General features: G+C 37.0%; 1 protein-coding gene across 4 annotated transcripts in view; it reads right to left on the reverse strand.

Annotated features, from left to right (window-relative positions):
• Positions 1 to 1,926: 1,926 nt before the first annotated feature.
• The window catches only part of LOC127515425 (adhesion G-protein coupled receptor G1-like), a 33,670-nt gene continuing 16,730 nt past the window's right edge, over positions 1,927 to 18,866 (reverse strand). Inside the window, exons 1-14 of one of the 4 annotated variants that reach the window (XM_051899037.1) lie at positions 16,038 to 16,303; positions 10,382 to 10,467; positions 8,798 to 9,241; positions 8,610 to 8,661; positions 7,596 to 7,710; positions 7,374 to 7,496; positions 7,178 to 7,294; positions 6,247 to 6,289; positions 6,052 to 6,155; positions 5,722 to 5,840; positions 5,335 to 5,597; positions 5,096 to 5,195; positions 2,944 to 3,218; positions 1,927 to 2,715 (exon numbers count right to left, since the gene is read on the reverse strand). In XM_051899037.1, coding sequence (XP_051754997.1) covers positions 2,591 to 2,715; positions 2,944 to 3,218; positions 5,096 to 5,195; positions 5,335 to 5,597; positions 5,722 to 5,840; positions 6,052 to 6,155; positions 6,247 to 6,289; positions 7,178 to 7,294; positions 7,374 to 7,496; positions 7,596 to 7,710; positions 8,610 to 8,661; positions 8,798 to 9,241; positions 10,382 to 10,448 — 1,947 coding nt within the window. In that variant the 5' untranslated portion in view covers positions 10,449 to 10,467; positions 16,038 to 16,303 and the 3' untranslated portion in view covers positions 1,927 to 2,590. Of the gene's footprint in view, positions 2,716 to 2,943; positions 3,219 to 5,095; positions 5,196 to 5,334; positions 5,598 to 5,721; positions 5,841 to 6,051; positions 6,156 to 6,246; positions 6,290 to 7,177; positions 7,295 to 7,373; positions 7,497 to 7,595; positions 7,711 to 8,609; positions 8,662 to 8,797; positions 9,245 to 10,381; positions 10,468 to 16,037; positions 16,304 to 18,866 lie in introns of those variants that run through there. The other 3 variants (XM_051899036.1, XM_051899038.1, XM_051899039.1) reach the window with 3 other exon arrangements.

Here is an 18,866-nt window from a genome sequence, read left to right on the forward strand (position 1 = left end):
AGGATCCATAAGCCCACTTGCGCACAATTGTGTTTTTCTGTGTTTACAGTAGTGTATTGTTTGTTTTATTTTTGATTTAACTGAATTTACTGTACTGTAAAATATACTACTGTAATGTAATGATTTTGAAATCAGTATTTAATTTTTTGGTTGTTGTGAAAACATGCCCTCTGTGGAACTGAATAAAAACATTGAAAATAAAAGACTGCAGTTTTTTATATAAAGTAGACTAGTGTGTTGCTGCTGATCTGAAAGTGTATTCATATGATGCAAGTGGGTATCATTTTGTCATCAGAGTGACATTTTGACAAAGGATTGTTAGGTTTTGATAGCAGAGTTTCAATTTGACATAGATGTGAATGGTTTATTTCGCAGTGTTGTGTCTTATTTGCTTGTGTGTAGAGTTTTGACACAATGAGCCAAATTTAGCAAAACGTGTGTAAGCAATAGGCAAAAACTGTAAGAACCTTCAAGGAGGAAAACTCTACTCTACAGTGTACTCTACTGTAACTTTTGAGTGCTGTACTCTGTTACAACACATGCATCAAATTGCCTTACATACAGATAGTGTTTCTGTCTGCTTCCATTTTGTAAAAAGGATGTGTTACAGTTACAGTAATCAGTACTTCTATTTTTGTAGGACACAGAGACGATGGAATGGAAGAAGCCTGACTAGACATTTCAGTTGATGCGTGCCAGGGGTGGATCAAGAGGATTTTACCCTCCCATCCGAACTGGAGTCATCTTTCTTTTTCATCCGCTCAAGAGCATAGTATCGCAGCATGAGAAAAAACCCCGTTAGGATACATGGCAATTGGATATCATCATGCAATTTTATATAACAGAATGGAAGCTAATGAGTTAAATGCAAGATTTCTTTAGCAATGATAACAAAAGGAAACAAGTTCGAGGGCTGTTTTATTTTTATACGTCGCAACAGGAAATCAAGTTACATTGACACAATAGCCTAGCCATTATCTGACCTTGTGTATTTTGTGATACTGCATTCAAGAAAAAGCTTACCTTGTAAGGAATTGATAATACAGAAGAGGAAGAGGATAGCCTCTGAGAGAGGGCCAAAATCAAGGAAACCGAGGCCCCAAGTTGTGCCAAACAGACAGGTGAGACCCCAGATACTGAGAAAAGACACGTGAATGTTCTTCCATTCGGAACACGTGTATTTGCCCCGCTGACTGGCTAGGGTCAGTACAGCCTGTGAAGTTGATGAGATTCTCTGGCCTGTCCAAGACCAAAGATGTGATGCTGGGGCAGAATATTTTTTGTTGTTTGGTGTATTGTAATGTACAGTACATTCAGGAATAGAAAATGTGCAAATACATGTGTTCCTCATGTGAAAACTTCCTTGAGGTGGAGAACCACAAGTACACACAACTTATTACTGGTTTTTGTTTTGAATTTATCTCACCAGTGTGTAAGACTATGTTGTAGTGTGTGTGTTTTTGAGGGCTTGTGTGTGATGTCTGAGGGCAAGGTTTGGTTTTTCAGCAAGAGTGAATGGTTTTGAGTGTGGAGCTTCATTTTGACCTGAAAATAGGATGTTTGGGGAATTGGGTGAGACGTTATGGATTTGTGTTTACTATTTTGAGAATATGAGGAATAGTTTCAAGAAATGTGTTTAAGCAATCGAGAAAAACTGTAATGATTTTATGAATAAATAACATGCCCGATAAAATGGTTATAAACATAAACAGATTAGGGTTCTTTGGTTGTTTCTAACAATATCAGAACTCTTTTTGGTGCTGAATATATATTTTTATATTTTATATATTTTTATTAATATTAGTTTTTTATATTATTATTGTTTTTTACCCATCTACCCACCTGGTCTTATAAAAGATGTCCAAAAAACAAAACAAAAAAACAATTAAGGTAAAAAAAAGTAAAAGAAAAATCACCAAACACCAATAATATTTATATTATGTATTCCATATTATTATATTCCAACAGAAATACACATAAAAATACTTAATACAAACCAAAAAGTAAAGTTTGTGCTTTACTTTGCTTCATTACAAAACTCTGAATAAAAGAAAGTGCAACTTCTGACAGAACTAAACAAAATACAGAGTTTGCTGAGCTCATTTACCTTAATTCTGAAAATACACACTGAGGAATGCAATGGCAGTTTAAACCTGCACAAACACTTTAACTCGTCTCACACAACTCACTACTTTTTGACCACAAAATGAATTTTTTTTTTTTTTCTTACTAAAAAAGTGATTTGCTAGAACTCCTATTTACATCACAATGAATACAGCAGTTCTACACAGTTGTAAAAAAAAAAGCTAAAGTGCAAGGGTCACTTAAGAAAACGAAACAAACTATTATACTCATACTAAGACTATGAATACAGAAATGCAGCTTATGACAGGTGAAGCATTTATGCTCAATTATCTAACGCTCTGTAACTCAATGACATTGCAATGTCATCTGAGGAACTTTCAACTTCCTGACCAGCAGGATATAAAATTATCTTTACAAATGCCTTTTGTGGATAATTTTTCATGGTTAAAAAAACCTGTGAAATTTGGCAATTTCAGAAAGACACTGTTTGAGCTTCACCAGACTTTTAACTATTTTCATTAGTCTGTAGCATATGCTGTTTTGAAGATGCAGAACTGCTCCCATCCGAACTGGAGTCATCTTTCTTTTTCATCCGCTCAAGAGCATAGTATCGCAGCATGAGAAAAAACCCTGTTAGGATACATGGCAATTGGATATCATCATGCAATTTTATATAACAGAATGGAAGCTAATGAGTTAAATGCAAGATTTCTTTAGCAATGATAACAAAAGGAAACAAGTTCGAGGGCTGTTTTATTTTTATACGTCGCAACAGGAAATCAAGTTACATTGACACAATAGCCTAGCCATTATCTGACCTTGTGTATTTTGTGATACTGCATTCAAGAAAAAGCTTACCTTGTAAGGAATTGATAATACAGAAGAGGAAGAGGATAGCCTCTGAGAGAGGGCCAAAATCAAGGAAACCGAGGCCCCAAGTTGTGCCAAACAGACAGGTGAGACCCCAGATACTGAGAAAAGACACGTGAATGTTCTTCCATTCGGGTCGATTGCGGATCTCCTTCACCACAAGGAAAAGCATGACTGCACCAGAGCTCACCACAACAGCCAGTAAGCCAATATTAATGATGTAATGGGCCAGTAGACTCTTGTCCTTATCCGACATCCAGCACCTGGATGAGCAGAGCAAAGATTATTTTAAAGGGGACCTATTATGCCCCTTTTCACAAGATGTAATATAATGTATCTGTGAAGTTTCAGCTCAAAATACACCACAGATCATTTATTATAGCTTGTCAAATTTGCTCCTATTTGGGTGTGAGTAAAAACATGCCATTTTTGTGTCCCTTTAAATGCAAATGAGCTGCTGCTCTCTGCCCGCTTTCCAGAAGAGGGCGGAGCTTTAACAGCACACGCTTCGGGTGCTCAACAACAACAAAGCTGGAAAATCTCACGCGCAACCAAAATGACGATTGCCAGTAACAATGTGTTCAACCTAACATTATTCAAACCGGAGTCGGACACTGATGGAGAGACTCAGGACGAAGTTACAACTTTTAGACTGCAACTGGACGTTTCTGAATGGTTAGTGGATAAATTTATGCAGTTGCTGTGGAGTTGATTCAACTCATTGACTAGCATGTGCCGTCATGTTAAATCTTTTGTGCAAAACCCGTATGGATGCACACTATACATAGCGTACCTGTTTGAAAAACAGAGCCATATACACCCAGCTAACGTTTAAGATTGCTATTAAATGCTGTGAATGGTCTAATATTTTTTCCAAAATATCGCTCGGACAGAAACTCTCCTTTTTTAGCAATCGAGCTTGCCAGGGTCAGCTTGCAGGCTATCCAAGCTAAGAGACTCTAAATAGTGTTCTGTGCTTTTCTGTGCAGCCAACAACAGAACAGTTAGCATGCTTTGCTCGAAATTTTGCCATGGCCTTAGAACTGGTACACCATTTTCACTTGCGAAAACAAAATGACGGCGCCGTGGGTGGAAACGTGCAGATTAAGGGGCAGTAATATTATAATAAGATTCCCTTCCTACGTCACAAGGGGAGCGAAATCTGAGCGGCTCGTTTTTTCACATGCTTGCAGATTAAAGGATTAGTACACTTTCAAATGAAAATTAACCCAAGCTTTACTCACCTTCAAGCCATCCTAGGTGTATTTGACTTTCTTCTTTCTGATGAACATAATCTGAGAAATATTAATAAATATCCTTACGCATCCGAGCTTTATAATGGCAGTGATAGGGTTCAATGAGTAAGAGCTGAAGAAAGTGCTTCCATCCACATCCATCCATCATAAACGTGTACTCCACACGGTTAATAAAGGCCTTCTGAAGAGAAGCGATGCGTTTGTGTAAAAAAATATCCATATTTAAACAAGTTATGAAGTAAAATATCTAGCTTCCGCCAGACCGCATTCTGTATTCAACGTACGAAGAAAGTGTAAAACTCTTGCAGTTCACAAAGCTTACACTACGTCCTACGCCTTCCCTATTCAACTTACGGAGAAAGTGTAACTGACATGATGCCAGTTACACTTTCTTCGTAACTTGAATACGGAAGGCAGTCTGGCGGAAGCTACATATTTTACTTCATAACTTGTTAAATATGGATATTTTTTTTACACAAACACATCGCTTTGCTTCAGAAGGCCTTTATTAATCCCCTGGAGCCGTGTGGAATATGTTTAAAATGTATGGATGTGGATGGAGACACTTTCTTCAGCTCATACTCATTGGTCCCGTTCACTGCCATTATAAAGCTCAGATGCGTCAGGATATTTATTAATATTTCTCTGATTATGTTAATCAGAAAGAAGAAAGTCATATACACCTAGGATGGCTTGAGGGTGAGTAAAGCTTGGGGTAATTTTAATTTGAAAGTGAACTAATCCTTTAAGGCTTGCCAAAACAAAGTTATTGGGCTGTCCTTTTTCACGTTGGTAGATGCACTGGGAACCCGATTATAGCACTTAAACACGGAAAAAGTCAGATTTTCATGACATTTTCATGAGTATAAAATATGTCTTCTTACATGCGGTAAGGACTGGTGATATTTTCACTTGGTACAATCTTCCTTTCGCCATAAATATCCCCTATTGAGAGCAGTATGGTGACTAGCAGAGCTGGGAGACCTATAAATGGAAAAAATATAAAAAGTTAATGACTACATTTAAATTCATAGAAATACTCCTAAAAATAGATGAAAATACCATTTCTGCTTGTTTTTAAATAAATAAGTAAATAAATAAATAAATTCATGTTTATACTCACCAAATCCCCCCAAGTAAAAGACCCATGGAGGAATAGTTGAGCTGAACACCTTGCGGACTAACAAAAATGTGTGAAACACTTCCATAGCCATCCAGCAGAGGGTGCTGAGCAACGAGTAATGCAGAAGAGATCCCGTTATCTTACAAGCTGTTTTATTTTCAACATTGGCCACTGTACCGGTAAGAATGAAGAACAAGCACAAAAGAAATATTGCCACCACCAGACCACGGTGCACCAGTGAGGTCTGGTTTTTCTTCCCTATTCTGGAATGCAGAGACAAAACAAGACAAAAACAATAGGGGTGAGATTCAAAAAAGATTCACTGAACAAGCTTTTTTATTATCCGTGATAGTGTAATAAATTCCAAGTCAATGAAGTCATAGTTACCTGCGTTTACAGAGCCAATAGAAGAGAACCAAACAGCTAACTAAAGACACGGCACAGCCCACAGCGGTAATGAACGTCAGAGCCTCTAGATGGCGAACTGTAGCCTTCTGTTCCACTTGCTAAAGCAATGAATAAAAATAGACATGACATGGTATGTATTATTCCATTTCTATGGTGTAATCTTTTACACTCTCCCAATGGCTATGCAAATTCATAAGGATAAGAGAAATACCTTTCATTCATTAAGTCTGGCTCTCAGTGTAAAATATTACCAGCAATGAGCAAAACACACTTATTCAACTTAATTTTCTTGGTAAACCTGCTACTCACCACAAGAATAGCAAAGTATGTAAGGTGATTACAGTGACATTCTGTCTCTCTTTCATTGATGTTAACCGTTTCACAACCATCGCCTCTCCATTTCACTTCATTGTCTGCAGAGAAGCACAATCAGTAATTGCTTAAACATTTGCTTGATGTCAAATAATTATTGATGTGTTTATGAACATGAAGACTTGAGCACACCTTTTCTTGTGTCCCATGAAACACATTTTCTAGACCAGTTAGCCTGTGGAATGAAAGAGAAGAGGATAGGAAGAGAGTGGTTTGGCAAATACAGTACTGTTTGGAGATTCATCATATCAATTGCGAAGTTCAGCTGTCATTAATTCTGTATAAGTAAATGCCAAAAACAAGATGTGCAATCTGATATTTATCAGGCTTCACCTTAATATGCTATTCATGTGGTTTTCAGTGTTAAGGAAATTCACAATTTGTTCACAATTGTAGTTCAGTTCTCTTGTTTTTTTTGTTTTTTTTTCCTGACCAAAAAAGAAAATGATACATTTATCCCTGGTTCGCTTAGTGGTCACACTGCCCAAACCTAAATATACATAACAAAAAACAGCTTTTATGACGCATTTTTTAGAACGAAACTTGCTGTATGCTTTGCTAAATGCTCTTGTTGTGTTTGTGTAAAGTCAGTTCAAGTGTAAAGTTGGTTCAGTGCCTGAAACGAACTGTAATGGGCAACATAGCTCATATTACAAAAAGATCCAGGTATGCTTAAGCATTCTGTCTTTTATAGGGTTGCATCTTATGACATTACGTCCTGTTTTTGGTTCGTTTAGATGCCTTTGGTCTGTGTTGCAATTATATTTTACTTAAACTGCACCAGAGTTAATTTGGAAGTAGGCCGAGCCCCGTCTGTTTGTTTGCTGTGCACTAAGGTTCAGCGCTCACAGCGTGAACCGCTCTAACAGAGCAATCACACCAGAGTTTGATTTTATCAAAACAAAACTGTCAAGTGTGAACACACCCTTTGTCTACTCAGTAGAAAATTGTGAGCTACAATTGTAGCTAAACTCATGAATAGCACTTTAACACCATAACAAATATGATATAACATGAAAAAAAAAAAAAAAAAAACCACACAAATGAACATGCTCAAACTTACTGGAAAGGGAAGGTGGTGAAACGTGATTTTGACAGGTTCTGGGAGGTTTTCGATAATCTCATTTTCCACAGAGAGTCCAACTACATCATCCAGAAGACTTGAATCAGAAGGTCCCCCCTATACAACACAAATACTGTTGTATCATACTGTACATAGCTCCACATGATTTATTTCTGCTTCACAAATATTGTCTTACCTGAAATAAATTCTTGTCCTTGTAGTAAGTACACACCACTTTGGATTTTCTCTTTGATGCTGATTTCAGGCAGGAGGGAAGATAAACGGAGGGTATCATGTTTGGTGCTTTAGTTTGAGAGGCCTGGAATGCAATACATATTTATTCATATGCAAGAAAAAGACCTTTCTGTGACTCAAAAAGTTATTTGAACTCTGTTTATAAAATGTGAATATCATTTACTGGCAGAGTTAAATAGCGTCCTGTGAAGCCCTCTTCCATCTCAATAACTGTGCTCTGAGCACAAGGTAGATCCACACGGCCTGTTGTATTAGATTTCATCACTACATTCTCTATCCTGCAAACACGCAAAAACATGTATTATGACATGATCACACTACAACATATACACAAATATATATACTTTTAATAATCATGTTGAATAATCATGTGAATACGTAATACTAACTTGTAATACCAACAGTAAATAATACTTATACTATTACTTATTCACATTGTAAGGCCCGCCCAACGACGGTTTCCATTAGAGTGGGTCTTTTCAGTGTGGCAAAGTAGTTCCAAATTACTTTTATCTGAATCCATTATCACAACCTCAAATTTAGTTTAGAATATGATTATTAAAGATACAACAGCTAATATAATATAAAGCATAGAAAAGGCATTCTGTCTGCACTCTCTATCGAGTCATATTCATATGAACCCAGATTGCATCAATGCCACAATCCCACCACCATTTCCATTCAAAGAAAAAAGTTCATTTATAGTATTTTACTGTGGAGGGTGTGTATAAGTTATGGTTACAATATAAACCACAGTAAACACCACACAACATGTCCCACCCATTTCTGCACTAAACACAGTATGCATAAGACAATACTCATTTAAACATTTTAATAAGATGGCTCAGCATATTAAATGAACATGCACAATAAATGGGATGTATTGCAATAAATAAAATGTTGAAGATGTGATAAATGTATTAAAAATTCAATGATGCACTTGGCTGCCCATGCCTTAAGCATATAAGTTAGAAAACTATTGTAGGCATGGGTTTAGCTTCCTGTTTGCGGCTCAACCTCTGTTTTTCACTCCGACTTAGGCTCATCATGATTGTTCTCTTATAAGCATGCACAACGTCACCTCTTGCAATCTGCATGATAGACCACATCAGTTTATAACACTCTGAAGTAATAGTGAAACTATTACTGATCTAAAATAAAATGATGATTGGCTCACATGTTTGCTCCTCTGGATGTCTGACTTATAGCCTCATCACAGAACTTCTTCTCTGTAAGTGGAAAAACAGATGAAATATACTGAAACCAAACTGATCACATGCTCAGAAATGCTAAACTCACAAGTGAGCTCACTCAGTATCACTTTTGATTTGACAAAAATGAAAATATTACATTGAAGGTTCTTACTGCAGTTGATTGACTGTCCTTCAAATGTATATTTTTCCATGATATTGTTGGTGAGGATATCTCCATGGATGCTGCCTTTCACAATACCATACTGACCACCATTTTTCTGCTCCCTTAGTGAGAGGTCAGTGCAGCAGTTTTCTTGAAGGTCTTTTGGTTCACACAGAGTGTGATTCTTTCTGTTCACCTCCACTATCAGCAGGTCCAGCAGTGGCTCCCAGAACACACAGAAATCACTTTGATTTTGAAGAGGTTTTGAATTCAGAAGAATTGATGAAGATCGTGTGCACTTCGCTGTGATGCTGCCCCGAATAGAGAGCGTGATCTCATTGGCAGAAATCTCAATTGCCTTACAGCCTTTTCTCAAATCATATTTCAGATTTCGGAGTGCACTGCCATGGCTCCATGTTCCACACATCTTAAAGTCTCTGTCATTCTCTGTTGCTGCTAAATGAACAAAATATTGTAAATAAGTAAATAAAATTAATATAAATAAATGTTACCTGCAAAATGTATTGATTTGAATTCTAAAAGTATTTCTAACAAACTATCCCAAATATTACATAATCAAATGTGCATTTTATTTCTAAAAATAGATTCATTAAAGATGCAGAGCGTAAGTTTTGCCTCTTTGTCGCCTTCTCTGTTTGAAACCTGCAATTGCAGTTATTTCCGGAATTATTATTTACGTGGGTTGTGCATCGGCACGGCTCCTCAGTGCGGATGAATCTAATGTCTAGGAGAATGTGTGGCTGTCAGTCACCACACCGGTGTGGATACTGTACTTCGGAATCACAGATTCTATGTCTAGGAAGCATGACCATAAGAATTTTAAGATAATAAGAATTTTCATCGGAAAATGTCATCTGAACAAGTAACAAATCTGCCACTTTTGTTCTGACCAACTGAGAAATAAAAGCATTACAATAAATCGCGCTGCCAATGGTGATTAAATCTAACAATCGCTTATCTCATATCACATCAAAATGTGCAAATGATTATTATTGTTATACTTTGTTCTCAACATGTTAACAACATCAGCATTGCGTGACTGTGTATTTAGTCTGTATTAGCTTCCAAAGTCTTTTGCTTTTGATGTTTTTTTTACGGGTGAATCTCTAGTTGTCACTAATGATTGTCGTTCGGACCTTTCTGGATTACAACCCACCATCAAAATGATGTTTAATTATTCCAGCTGCTGTGAGAAAAATAATATATATGATAATATATAATATATATATATAAAAAATAATATATAAATGATCTGCCGCCTGCAGCATCCGGGACTCCTTCTTTATATATACAGATGTGACGTAATGACGCAAAGGCAAACTCGTATTTCCCGCGGAAATCTACCAGTACCACTCAAATTATAAAACATTACAAGCTTACCGTTGTGAGTCGGGCTAAGGTAAGGAGATAGTTTTGAACACTGGCTGGTAATGTACTTGCTCAATAATTGATTTTGGATCATTTTTAACCAAAAAAGTTACAGACTGCAGCTTTAAACAAGATGCTAACAGTAATCCATCATCAATATGCAACTAGTACATAATTTCACTTCCTTGGTGATCGCCTACTTACCTAGACCCAAACTGAACAAAAGACAGATGATCATCCACATCCTTACAGTCTTTGGGTTCTGCTTCATTGTAGCTCATAGATGATGCCTGAAAAACAACAGAGAACTCAGTTAGAGAGAAATGGAAAATGCACTATGACGTAACTCAGTAGAGCCATGCAAGGCCTTCTTATATGAATAGGAAATCATGTTATCAATATCTTGACTGTTCCTTCCTCTTACCACCTAGTTTTTAGTAAAAGATACATGTCTGCATCATCTGTGTGGAAGTAAAAATACTAATTTCCTCTTCACAAACACATTATTTTTGAGATAATGAGGCAGTCATCTAGTAATGCATCTATTCCTGGACTCTTATCAATGAGGCTGAAACTGTCATCTCTTATCCATGAAAACAGACTTTCTTTTGCAGCACAGGAGCTATTGTGGTCATACAGATATGATGCCATCTCTTTGTCACAAACTTTTAGTAATACATGAGTCCTCATGGTCAAGACAAAGAGCAATAAAATGAATCATAATACACAGCCAGTCCCAATGTGCCAAAACTCACACAGCCAGTGACAGTGAATGAGTCAGCACTGATCACCGAGGCACACAGCAGTCTACAAGTCACTTCTGCAAAATTTGACAGTGTAAGAAGCTGTTTTTTTCTCACTTCACGGAGAGTTATCATACACCAGTACACCAATAAATGTGATATTGCAGTTTAAAAAAAGTGTGTAAATGTGGGTAAGCATTCGAGAAGTGAGTAAAATAGAATATTGAGTAAATATTAATCAAAAAAGATGCCAGAATATCATTTCAGATTGAAACGGATGAAAGTGAAACGGATTCTCAAACTAGAGAAAATATAGGACGGGACTTGATTGTGTCCATCAGGAATTGATTGGATTGTTGTTTTTGCTATTGCTGTGATCTCATGTGAGTGACAGGTTGTCCTGCCCTCGCGCCAGTAAACACATCATCAGAGACGAGATGTTGTTGTTAGAGGGAGGGGAAGACATTACTTTGATTAAAGATTAAAGAGGGCACATGACTTTTGAGAAAATAATGATGTGCATGAATAATTTATAATAAATACTGCAATATTCCATAAAAAATAAGAATTGTCCATTTTGATTTCATGGTGACTTTAAACCCAGATGATGGGCTTAAGAATAAGGCAACAGGGTTAAACAGTGCAGTATGATGTTTTCACAAATAAAGTCTAACCTTCCTGTAGATAACAACCATAGAGTCAATGATACACATACTTTAACACTAGTTCTCACCTACTGATCTAAAATGTTGGTTTTCTGCATGTTGACCTTTACATCTTTTAGAGATATGAGCCAAACAGTGGAGAACGTAGCACACAGTTAAGATCAGACACTACTGTGGCTTTCCTGCATTTACCAACTTCGAGCACAAACATGCATCAACCTGTTGTGGCAGGCATTATGCAAAACACAACATCTGCAGATATTCCATTTGGTCTGATGACGAAGGTGCTTTACCACTGCTGCTACTACTATGAGATAGCGTGTTCTAGGCCTACTAAACTGCTATGAAAATGCATGCATGCATAAACTGCCACCTGTGTAGAGAGAACGATAAACAGATCTAAAAATGTGCACATCCGATATATAATATGGTTGCTTTTGCCATACTGAGTTGGTGCACAATTCTGCAACAGTGCCCACAGTGTCATGGAATATGTGTGAGACAATTCTGACACTCTGTAGCAACAAATATTTTTGGGTTTAAGGGCACTCTGCCTTTTAATTTTGCACAGTTTGGACACTATGAGCTGTTCTGACAAACTTTTTGAAAAGGAGTAATTTTCAAAATGAAAAAAATGTTGAGTAAATAAAAAACCTTTTGACAACGAAAACACCCTACATAACAGACAGTTGCCATCTTCTTGCCTCTGCTTTGGTTAGACAATTGGTAATATAGTTTTTCCACCCACACTGGCCACCAGATACTATCAGGCCACATCAACAAATGTATTTGCAATGCAAACTACTTGGGGTACACATCAATCAATCAAGCGCACTTTATTTATTGCAATTCAAAGTGCTTTACAGGTGTAAATATCTAATCAGCCAATCATATGGAAGCAACTCAATGCATTTAGGCATGCAGACATCCGAATCCAATGATTTTGTCACATCCTGTCTTCTGAGATACCTTCAACTGATCGAATTTTGAAGGCAGGATAGATGTATCCTTCTCTGCCTATGATATCCCACAATCCTGTGCGTTCCATTCTGTGACAGTTGAACTAAAAATAAAGATGGCGTCTGGTGGTCAGTTTGTATGCAAATGTACATTTTTGACCAACATTTTCCACTTCCGATGTAATTTATAGCAAGAAATTACTATTGTAGCTAGGGTTGGGAACCATGTGTTTTTTTTTAAAAGAACCGGAACCGTGCAAAATTTCTAAGTTTTTGTAACTCTGTGGTATCAAATGTTCAGTCATGTTCTAATTTGTTACACTGTTAATTTAAGTTTAAGTTATGTTATAATATTTGATAGTGCTTTAATATTTGATAATATTTTATTCTATTATATTGATGTTCTTTTTTATTATTGTTTTATGTATATATATATATATATACATATTTCAATCTTTGGCAATATTGTATTATTTACAGTCATGCCAATAAAGCAATTTTGAATTGAATTGAATTGAATTGAGAGAGAGAGAGAGAGAGAGCTGCACGAATAATCATGTTCTATATTTCATCACCCACATGATCTAATTCCTAAATGACAACGATTCGCCCGTGTATATTAAACCTTTGACAAAAATAAAATCGAGACATTCAAATCTGTGTTCACGCTACCGTTGATCTAAAGAGCGTTTAGATATATTATGTTTAGATATATGTTTAGATATAAACAGTTTCACAAACAATCTTTTCAAACACACAGTATCATTATTTCTGTTACAAATATTCCAATCATCACAGAAGTATACAAACGTTTATTATTCAGATAAACTGATGTCTACGTTACCGATTAAAACAATAGAATAAATCACCTTTTGACAGGAACTGGTTCTTCAAATAACGAATGTATCGATTGCTTTGTTACACCACTAGGTGGCATTGTGGCAACAAATTACTGTTAAAAATGTATCACTGAATCATTTTTTCAGAATAAAGTGAAGTCTTTCAGAATCCAGCTTACAAAAATATTCTCTTTCACCTGTCTGGATCTTTTGTTAACATTACTTAATGTATTAACTACCATGAACTAACCATGGCAATTTACAATTTACACAGGCTCACCAAAATTGGACAAAAGAAGATTGGAAAAACATTGCCCGGTCTGATGAGTCTCAAATTCTGCTGCCACATTCAGATTGTAGGGTCGGAATTTGGCGTAAACAACATGAAAGCGTGGCTCCATCCTGCCTTGTATCAATGGTTCAGGGTGGTGGTGGTGTAATGGTGGGCCCCTTAGTATGTGTTTCCTCACTGGGCAACATGTCAGTAATGCACTGTATAAAAATTAAAGCCCAATGTGGCTATAACAGAGCAGCCTATTGAGTACAGAGAGTGCCCAGTTCCTCTGTGCAGTGTTTGAGAAGGGTGCGTCTATGCCTCCGCCCTTTCTGGCCCTCTCTCCCTCTGCCATTGTTCCAGCTATGTGGACCTCGCAGCAATCAAAGAATGTCCCTTTTCTCTCCAAGCACTACTGAAAGGAAGCTGGGGCAGTCCATTTATACAGGGAGCATGTTGCCAGTTTTAAACTATGCAAATAAAGGAATTTTTGTTCAAATACATAAAAAAATTCTCTCACCCTTACTATGTTATTTCCCACTCAACAGCCACTAAAATTAAACCACTCAACATCATATAACACTTCCTCTTTTAGTTCTAATGACTCTGTGGAAATTTTAATAACCTCTATGTCATGAACTCATGAGTCTCCATTCCTGCCACCTGAATTTCCTCGCTCTGATAAAATCTCTTGAAATGATTCAACTTGTTTTGAAGTCCTACATATGTCTCAAGTCTGATAAACCACAGAAGACTTGTGTTTCTACAACATTTCCACGGCTCATGTTGTGTCTAGCAAAGCTAACAATGCGCACAGAACAAGAATGTGAACTTTGAGATGAACGAGGTCAAGCTAGTGTGCTTTTCCTTTGTAATATCAGTGCCAGACAAAAAAGAGAGAGGCCTTTCAGCTCGCTTCATTCTGAGCCAAACTGACAAGTAGCAAGGACTAAGTGCAAATGTCTTTAGACCATTTAGTGGCGACTGCATTGCTGCTAAGTTGCATTAAAGCAAAAAAAAAAAAAAAAACCTCGCTGTTTAGGTGCATAGATCAACCATCATGGTTCAGACAGGAAAACCAAGATACACTACAAGACATAAAGAGAAGCTAAAATGAAAACATTTTGACTGCAATTTAATAAGCATTCCACCAATTACTAAAGAAAATTTCTTATGAAGCTAAATTCAATTTGAATTGGCAGAAATGATGAAAGCATATGACAGTTGTAGTCACAGACTCAATCTTCTCAGTCAGTTATAGAAGGAAGATAAAGGGAGCATTCCTTTCTATTGAGGTGGACTGACTGGGGGGTGTTGCAGGATTGTCAAGGGTTTCACTAAAACACACAGTCTCTGTGTGTCTTTGATATGTTCATAGCCCGGAGTAAATATGCGGCTGCTGCTACTCCACCTGCGCTCCAATTTCCCCAAGGAGATCCTTGTCTCATATATTACTGCAGTAAGCGTGAAATGTTGAAATGAACGTAAATAGAAAGAAATGCACGCAGTAAACAGAAAAACTGCATGTTTATCTTATAGAGGCTGAGGTGAGCTCAGGTCAAATCTAACCCTGTTAAAGGTTATAGCATGTTAATATGTGTTAATTAACTTTAATCTCTTTAACATGGTTTATTTGACAGTAATTTAACAGATTTGGGCCATTTTGACAGTTTTTTCGTTAGTGCACTTGCAAACACATGCAAAACACGAGGAAAAATATGAAAACCCAGCCCATTTATGTGAATACAAAAGAATGACGGGAGATGGGGCTAGTTGTCACAACAAACAAGGGCTATATTTCAGCTTTTGATAACACAAATGTGTTTCCTCTAGCAGTTCATATATTGCTTTTAAGCACCTGATTATTGTGAATTCAACCCTTCAAACTAACATTTCAATATCAAAATATTTTGTTATAGCTTTAAACAAGTGAACACAATACAACCGCACTGTAGCATCAATTATGGCAATGGTCAGCTATAATGAAGGTAGATTTTAACTTAAGGGTTAAACTGAAAAAGATATTGTAGCCTACATAAATATCAGGCCGGGGCAAGCTGTCACGTTTTTATTATCAGAACTTATTGTTCTTACTGTGACAACTTACAGAGTTTAATACCGTTGCGAGTTATTTGACTTAAGTCAAAAGTGTGACAGCTACTAGCTCTACATCTAGGTTCGTAATTTTCTAATCGGTTTAAACTAAACTAATGGCGAGGTACAAATCACCCCCATTTCACATGTAAAAAACCCCAAAAGCAATGGATTCGAATCAAAATGTATGAAAACATCAAATTCACACTCAAACACCTTCACAGATAGACTGATTGGAGTTCATATCATGCATCGCGTTAGCAAACATTTAGAGAAACTGTCTTACCTTTCATACACAAACGAAGAACACTTGCTATCTTGCCTCTCGTTGCCTACGCAAAACACTTGGTTTTCGCAAAACGGTCAGCAAAATCGCGTAAACGGTCGTTGGTTATTTTGAAGTAATGTTCCCGGTGGGACAGTATATGTCAAAACACGCGTAATGTAAAACTAGTGGAAGAGCGATAAACGCAAGTGACTTTTACACTCACAGACAGCGCGCGCACAGTCACTCCGAGCGTGTGAATACTGAACTGAAGGAGCTCGTGTCACATTGTCATGTAGTAGCCTACTAGTCATGTGGAAAGCGGAGGTAGCCTACTACTGAGACTGACTCAACAGTCAGTCTCATAGAAACACTCCAGCAACAGTCAATCTCATAGAAACACTCTACTATAATATAAACTATTGTAACATGGTTTCCTGTGCTTTATTTGCGAAATAGAAGTTACAGAAAAAGATTGTATCATAGAAATCTGCGGCCAGGTACAGTACAGGTATATAGAAAGGGAGGAGCGATGCCATGTAAACATTGGCTATATAGTTTGCATTGTCAGGCTTTATTTTTGCTTTACAAAAAAAGCTGAGACAAACTAATGCAAAACAAGTCTTTTCTCACTATTATCAACATGTTCTTTTCAAGGACAACCTCTCTTATGTGTTGGAATTTGTTACAAATTAAACCCTACAATAAAGTCGTAATGCTGATAAGATTCCATTTCTAGGTAGTGGTAGTGGACAAGCAGGAGAAGGAGAGCTCTCTATCTGTGCGTGTGCGTGTGTGTGTGCGTGTGTGTGCGCGCGCACTGTCGGTTGATCAGTTAGAGCACCTGGCTTCCTGTACGTCTCAGCTGCTATTTCGACAGCATTTATGAAGGCCAAAGTCTGACAAAGGCTTTTCTGTTTTAGGAGACTGATGTTGAAAGACCATAAATATGTAGTCAGACATTTACAAGGAGGTCATGTTTGATTGTGTTTGATAAGTCTCTTATTGCCACTGGTTATGTGTGTGTGTATATATACATACAGCCTACATATGTAAAACACAATTACAAAAAAACATTATCTGTCTGATCTAAGTCATATTTTATCTGTCCGATCTCTGAGTCATCATAGTGTAATCCAGAAAAATGTTAAATGCAAATTATAAAAGAACTTTTTCCCCCTGTGTTGACCCATATTAGTTCAAAGTCATAGACTACATGTTTTTAATTTGTTTTTATACAGTACTGAAAGCTCTAAATTGGTCACCACATCCTGAAAAGAACTAAGAATTTCCCTTCTGCTATTTAATATTCATGGTCATGCTATAGACAATGTGTAACTTGTTCCCCAATAGTACATTAACTCCTTTCAGTGCAGGTTTCAAATTGCTTCTGGAGCGTTTATGTCTGAACTTGTACGCAAGATGAAAAAAAAAACAGGCTTTTCACACAGCTCCAGTCTTTGTGTTAAGAATCTTACTATGGATCTTGTTTGCAAAGTTGCCAGTTTTATTGGTCTTCGCAACGTAACAATACTGCTTTACGACAGCATTAGGAAACTCTGTCCAGTGTGTTCACAGCATTTTCACGCCATGGCTCTGCCTTTGTGCAATAAAGCAGTGCATAGCTCAAAGAGGTATTCTAATGTGCACACTCAGACATTTTTGGTACACTCTATACAGTTTACCTCTATTTTGGCCTAATCTAAAGCAGCACGAAACAGATGGCAGCTAGTGCAGATGGTATATAGTGACGGCAACCAGCCAACAAAGGCAGTGGTTCCGCTCTTTTGTTGCCTCTCTAAGCTGTCGTGAAGCAGCGCCGACTCCCACTGTGTAAATCCATGGTGATCTCACAGGCCAGGGGAACTCCAAATTGATGTTTATAAAGAGAGATTAAGGGTACCAGCATGAAAGAGTTCTGCACTCATAGGCAAACACAGACACAAAAATGAAAACAGGTTCAAGCCCACATCATAAAATGCATAACTGGATAATTGAAATAACGTTGAGGTGTTTGGACAAGACAAACAAATTCACTAGTCCTACACCTACCAGTTGTTTTATTTGTGGACTCTGAAACGTTAAATATCTATGTTCCTGTTCTGTACAAGACTGTTTGCCTATGCAAACATGCTTTAATATTTTACTTTCCTGTTTAGAATGTGTTGAGTAGAGTGTTTGTGTATAAATATAGGTATGAACCAGTTTTCACAACATATTCTTCCCTCTTTTATTATTTTAAGTTTAGGATTTGTAATATGAAATATTATATATAAATATAAAAAATATTACAGTTTTTCTGAATTGCTAAAACACTAAACCCCATTCTCTGAACCAAATTCTCAATAGCCTAAACCAATTTGTCGAATAAATGACTCTTTCTGCAAAACCTTAACGGATTAGTTCACTTCTGAATGAAAATTTCCTGATAATTTACTCACCCCCACATCATCCAAGATGTTCATGTCTTTCTTTCTTCAGTCGAAAAGAAATTAGGGTTTTTGAGGAAAATATTCCAGTATTTTTCTCCATATAGTGGACTTCAGTGGGGTTCAACGGGTTGAAGGTTCAAATTGCAGTTTCAGTGCAGCTTCAAAGGGCTCTACATGATCCCAGCCAAGGAATAAGGGTCTTATCTAGCGAAACGATTGGTCATTTTCTAAAAAAAAATAAAAATTTCTATACTTTTTAACCACAAATGGTTGTTTTGCACTAGCTCTGTGATCCGCACGCATGACGTAATCACGTTGGAAAGGTCATAGGCGGAAGTACCGATCCAGTGTCTACAAAGCGAACGTGCAACCATTAAGCCAAACGGCCTTTACCAAAAAGGGTAAAACAACGATATCG

The sequence above is a fragment of the Ctenopharyngodon idella genome, chromosome 7 (assembly GCF_019924925.1).
Source record: "Ctenopharyngodon idella isolate HZGC_01 chromosome 7, HZGC01, whole genome shotgun sequence".
Classification (NCBI taxonomy): Eukaryota; Metazoa; Chordata; class Actinopteri; order Cypriniformes; family Xenocyprididae; genus Ctenopharyngodon; species Ctenopharyngodon idella.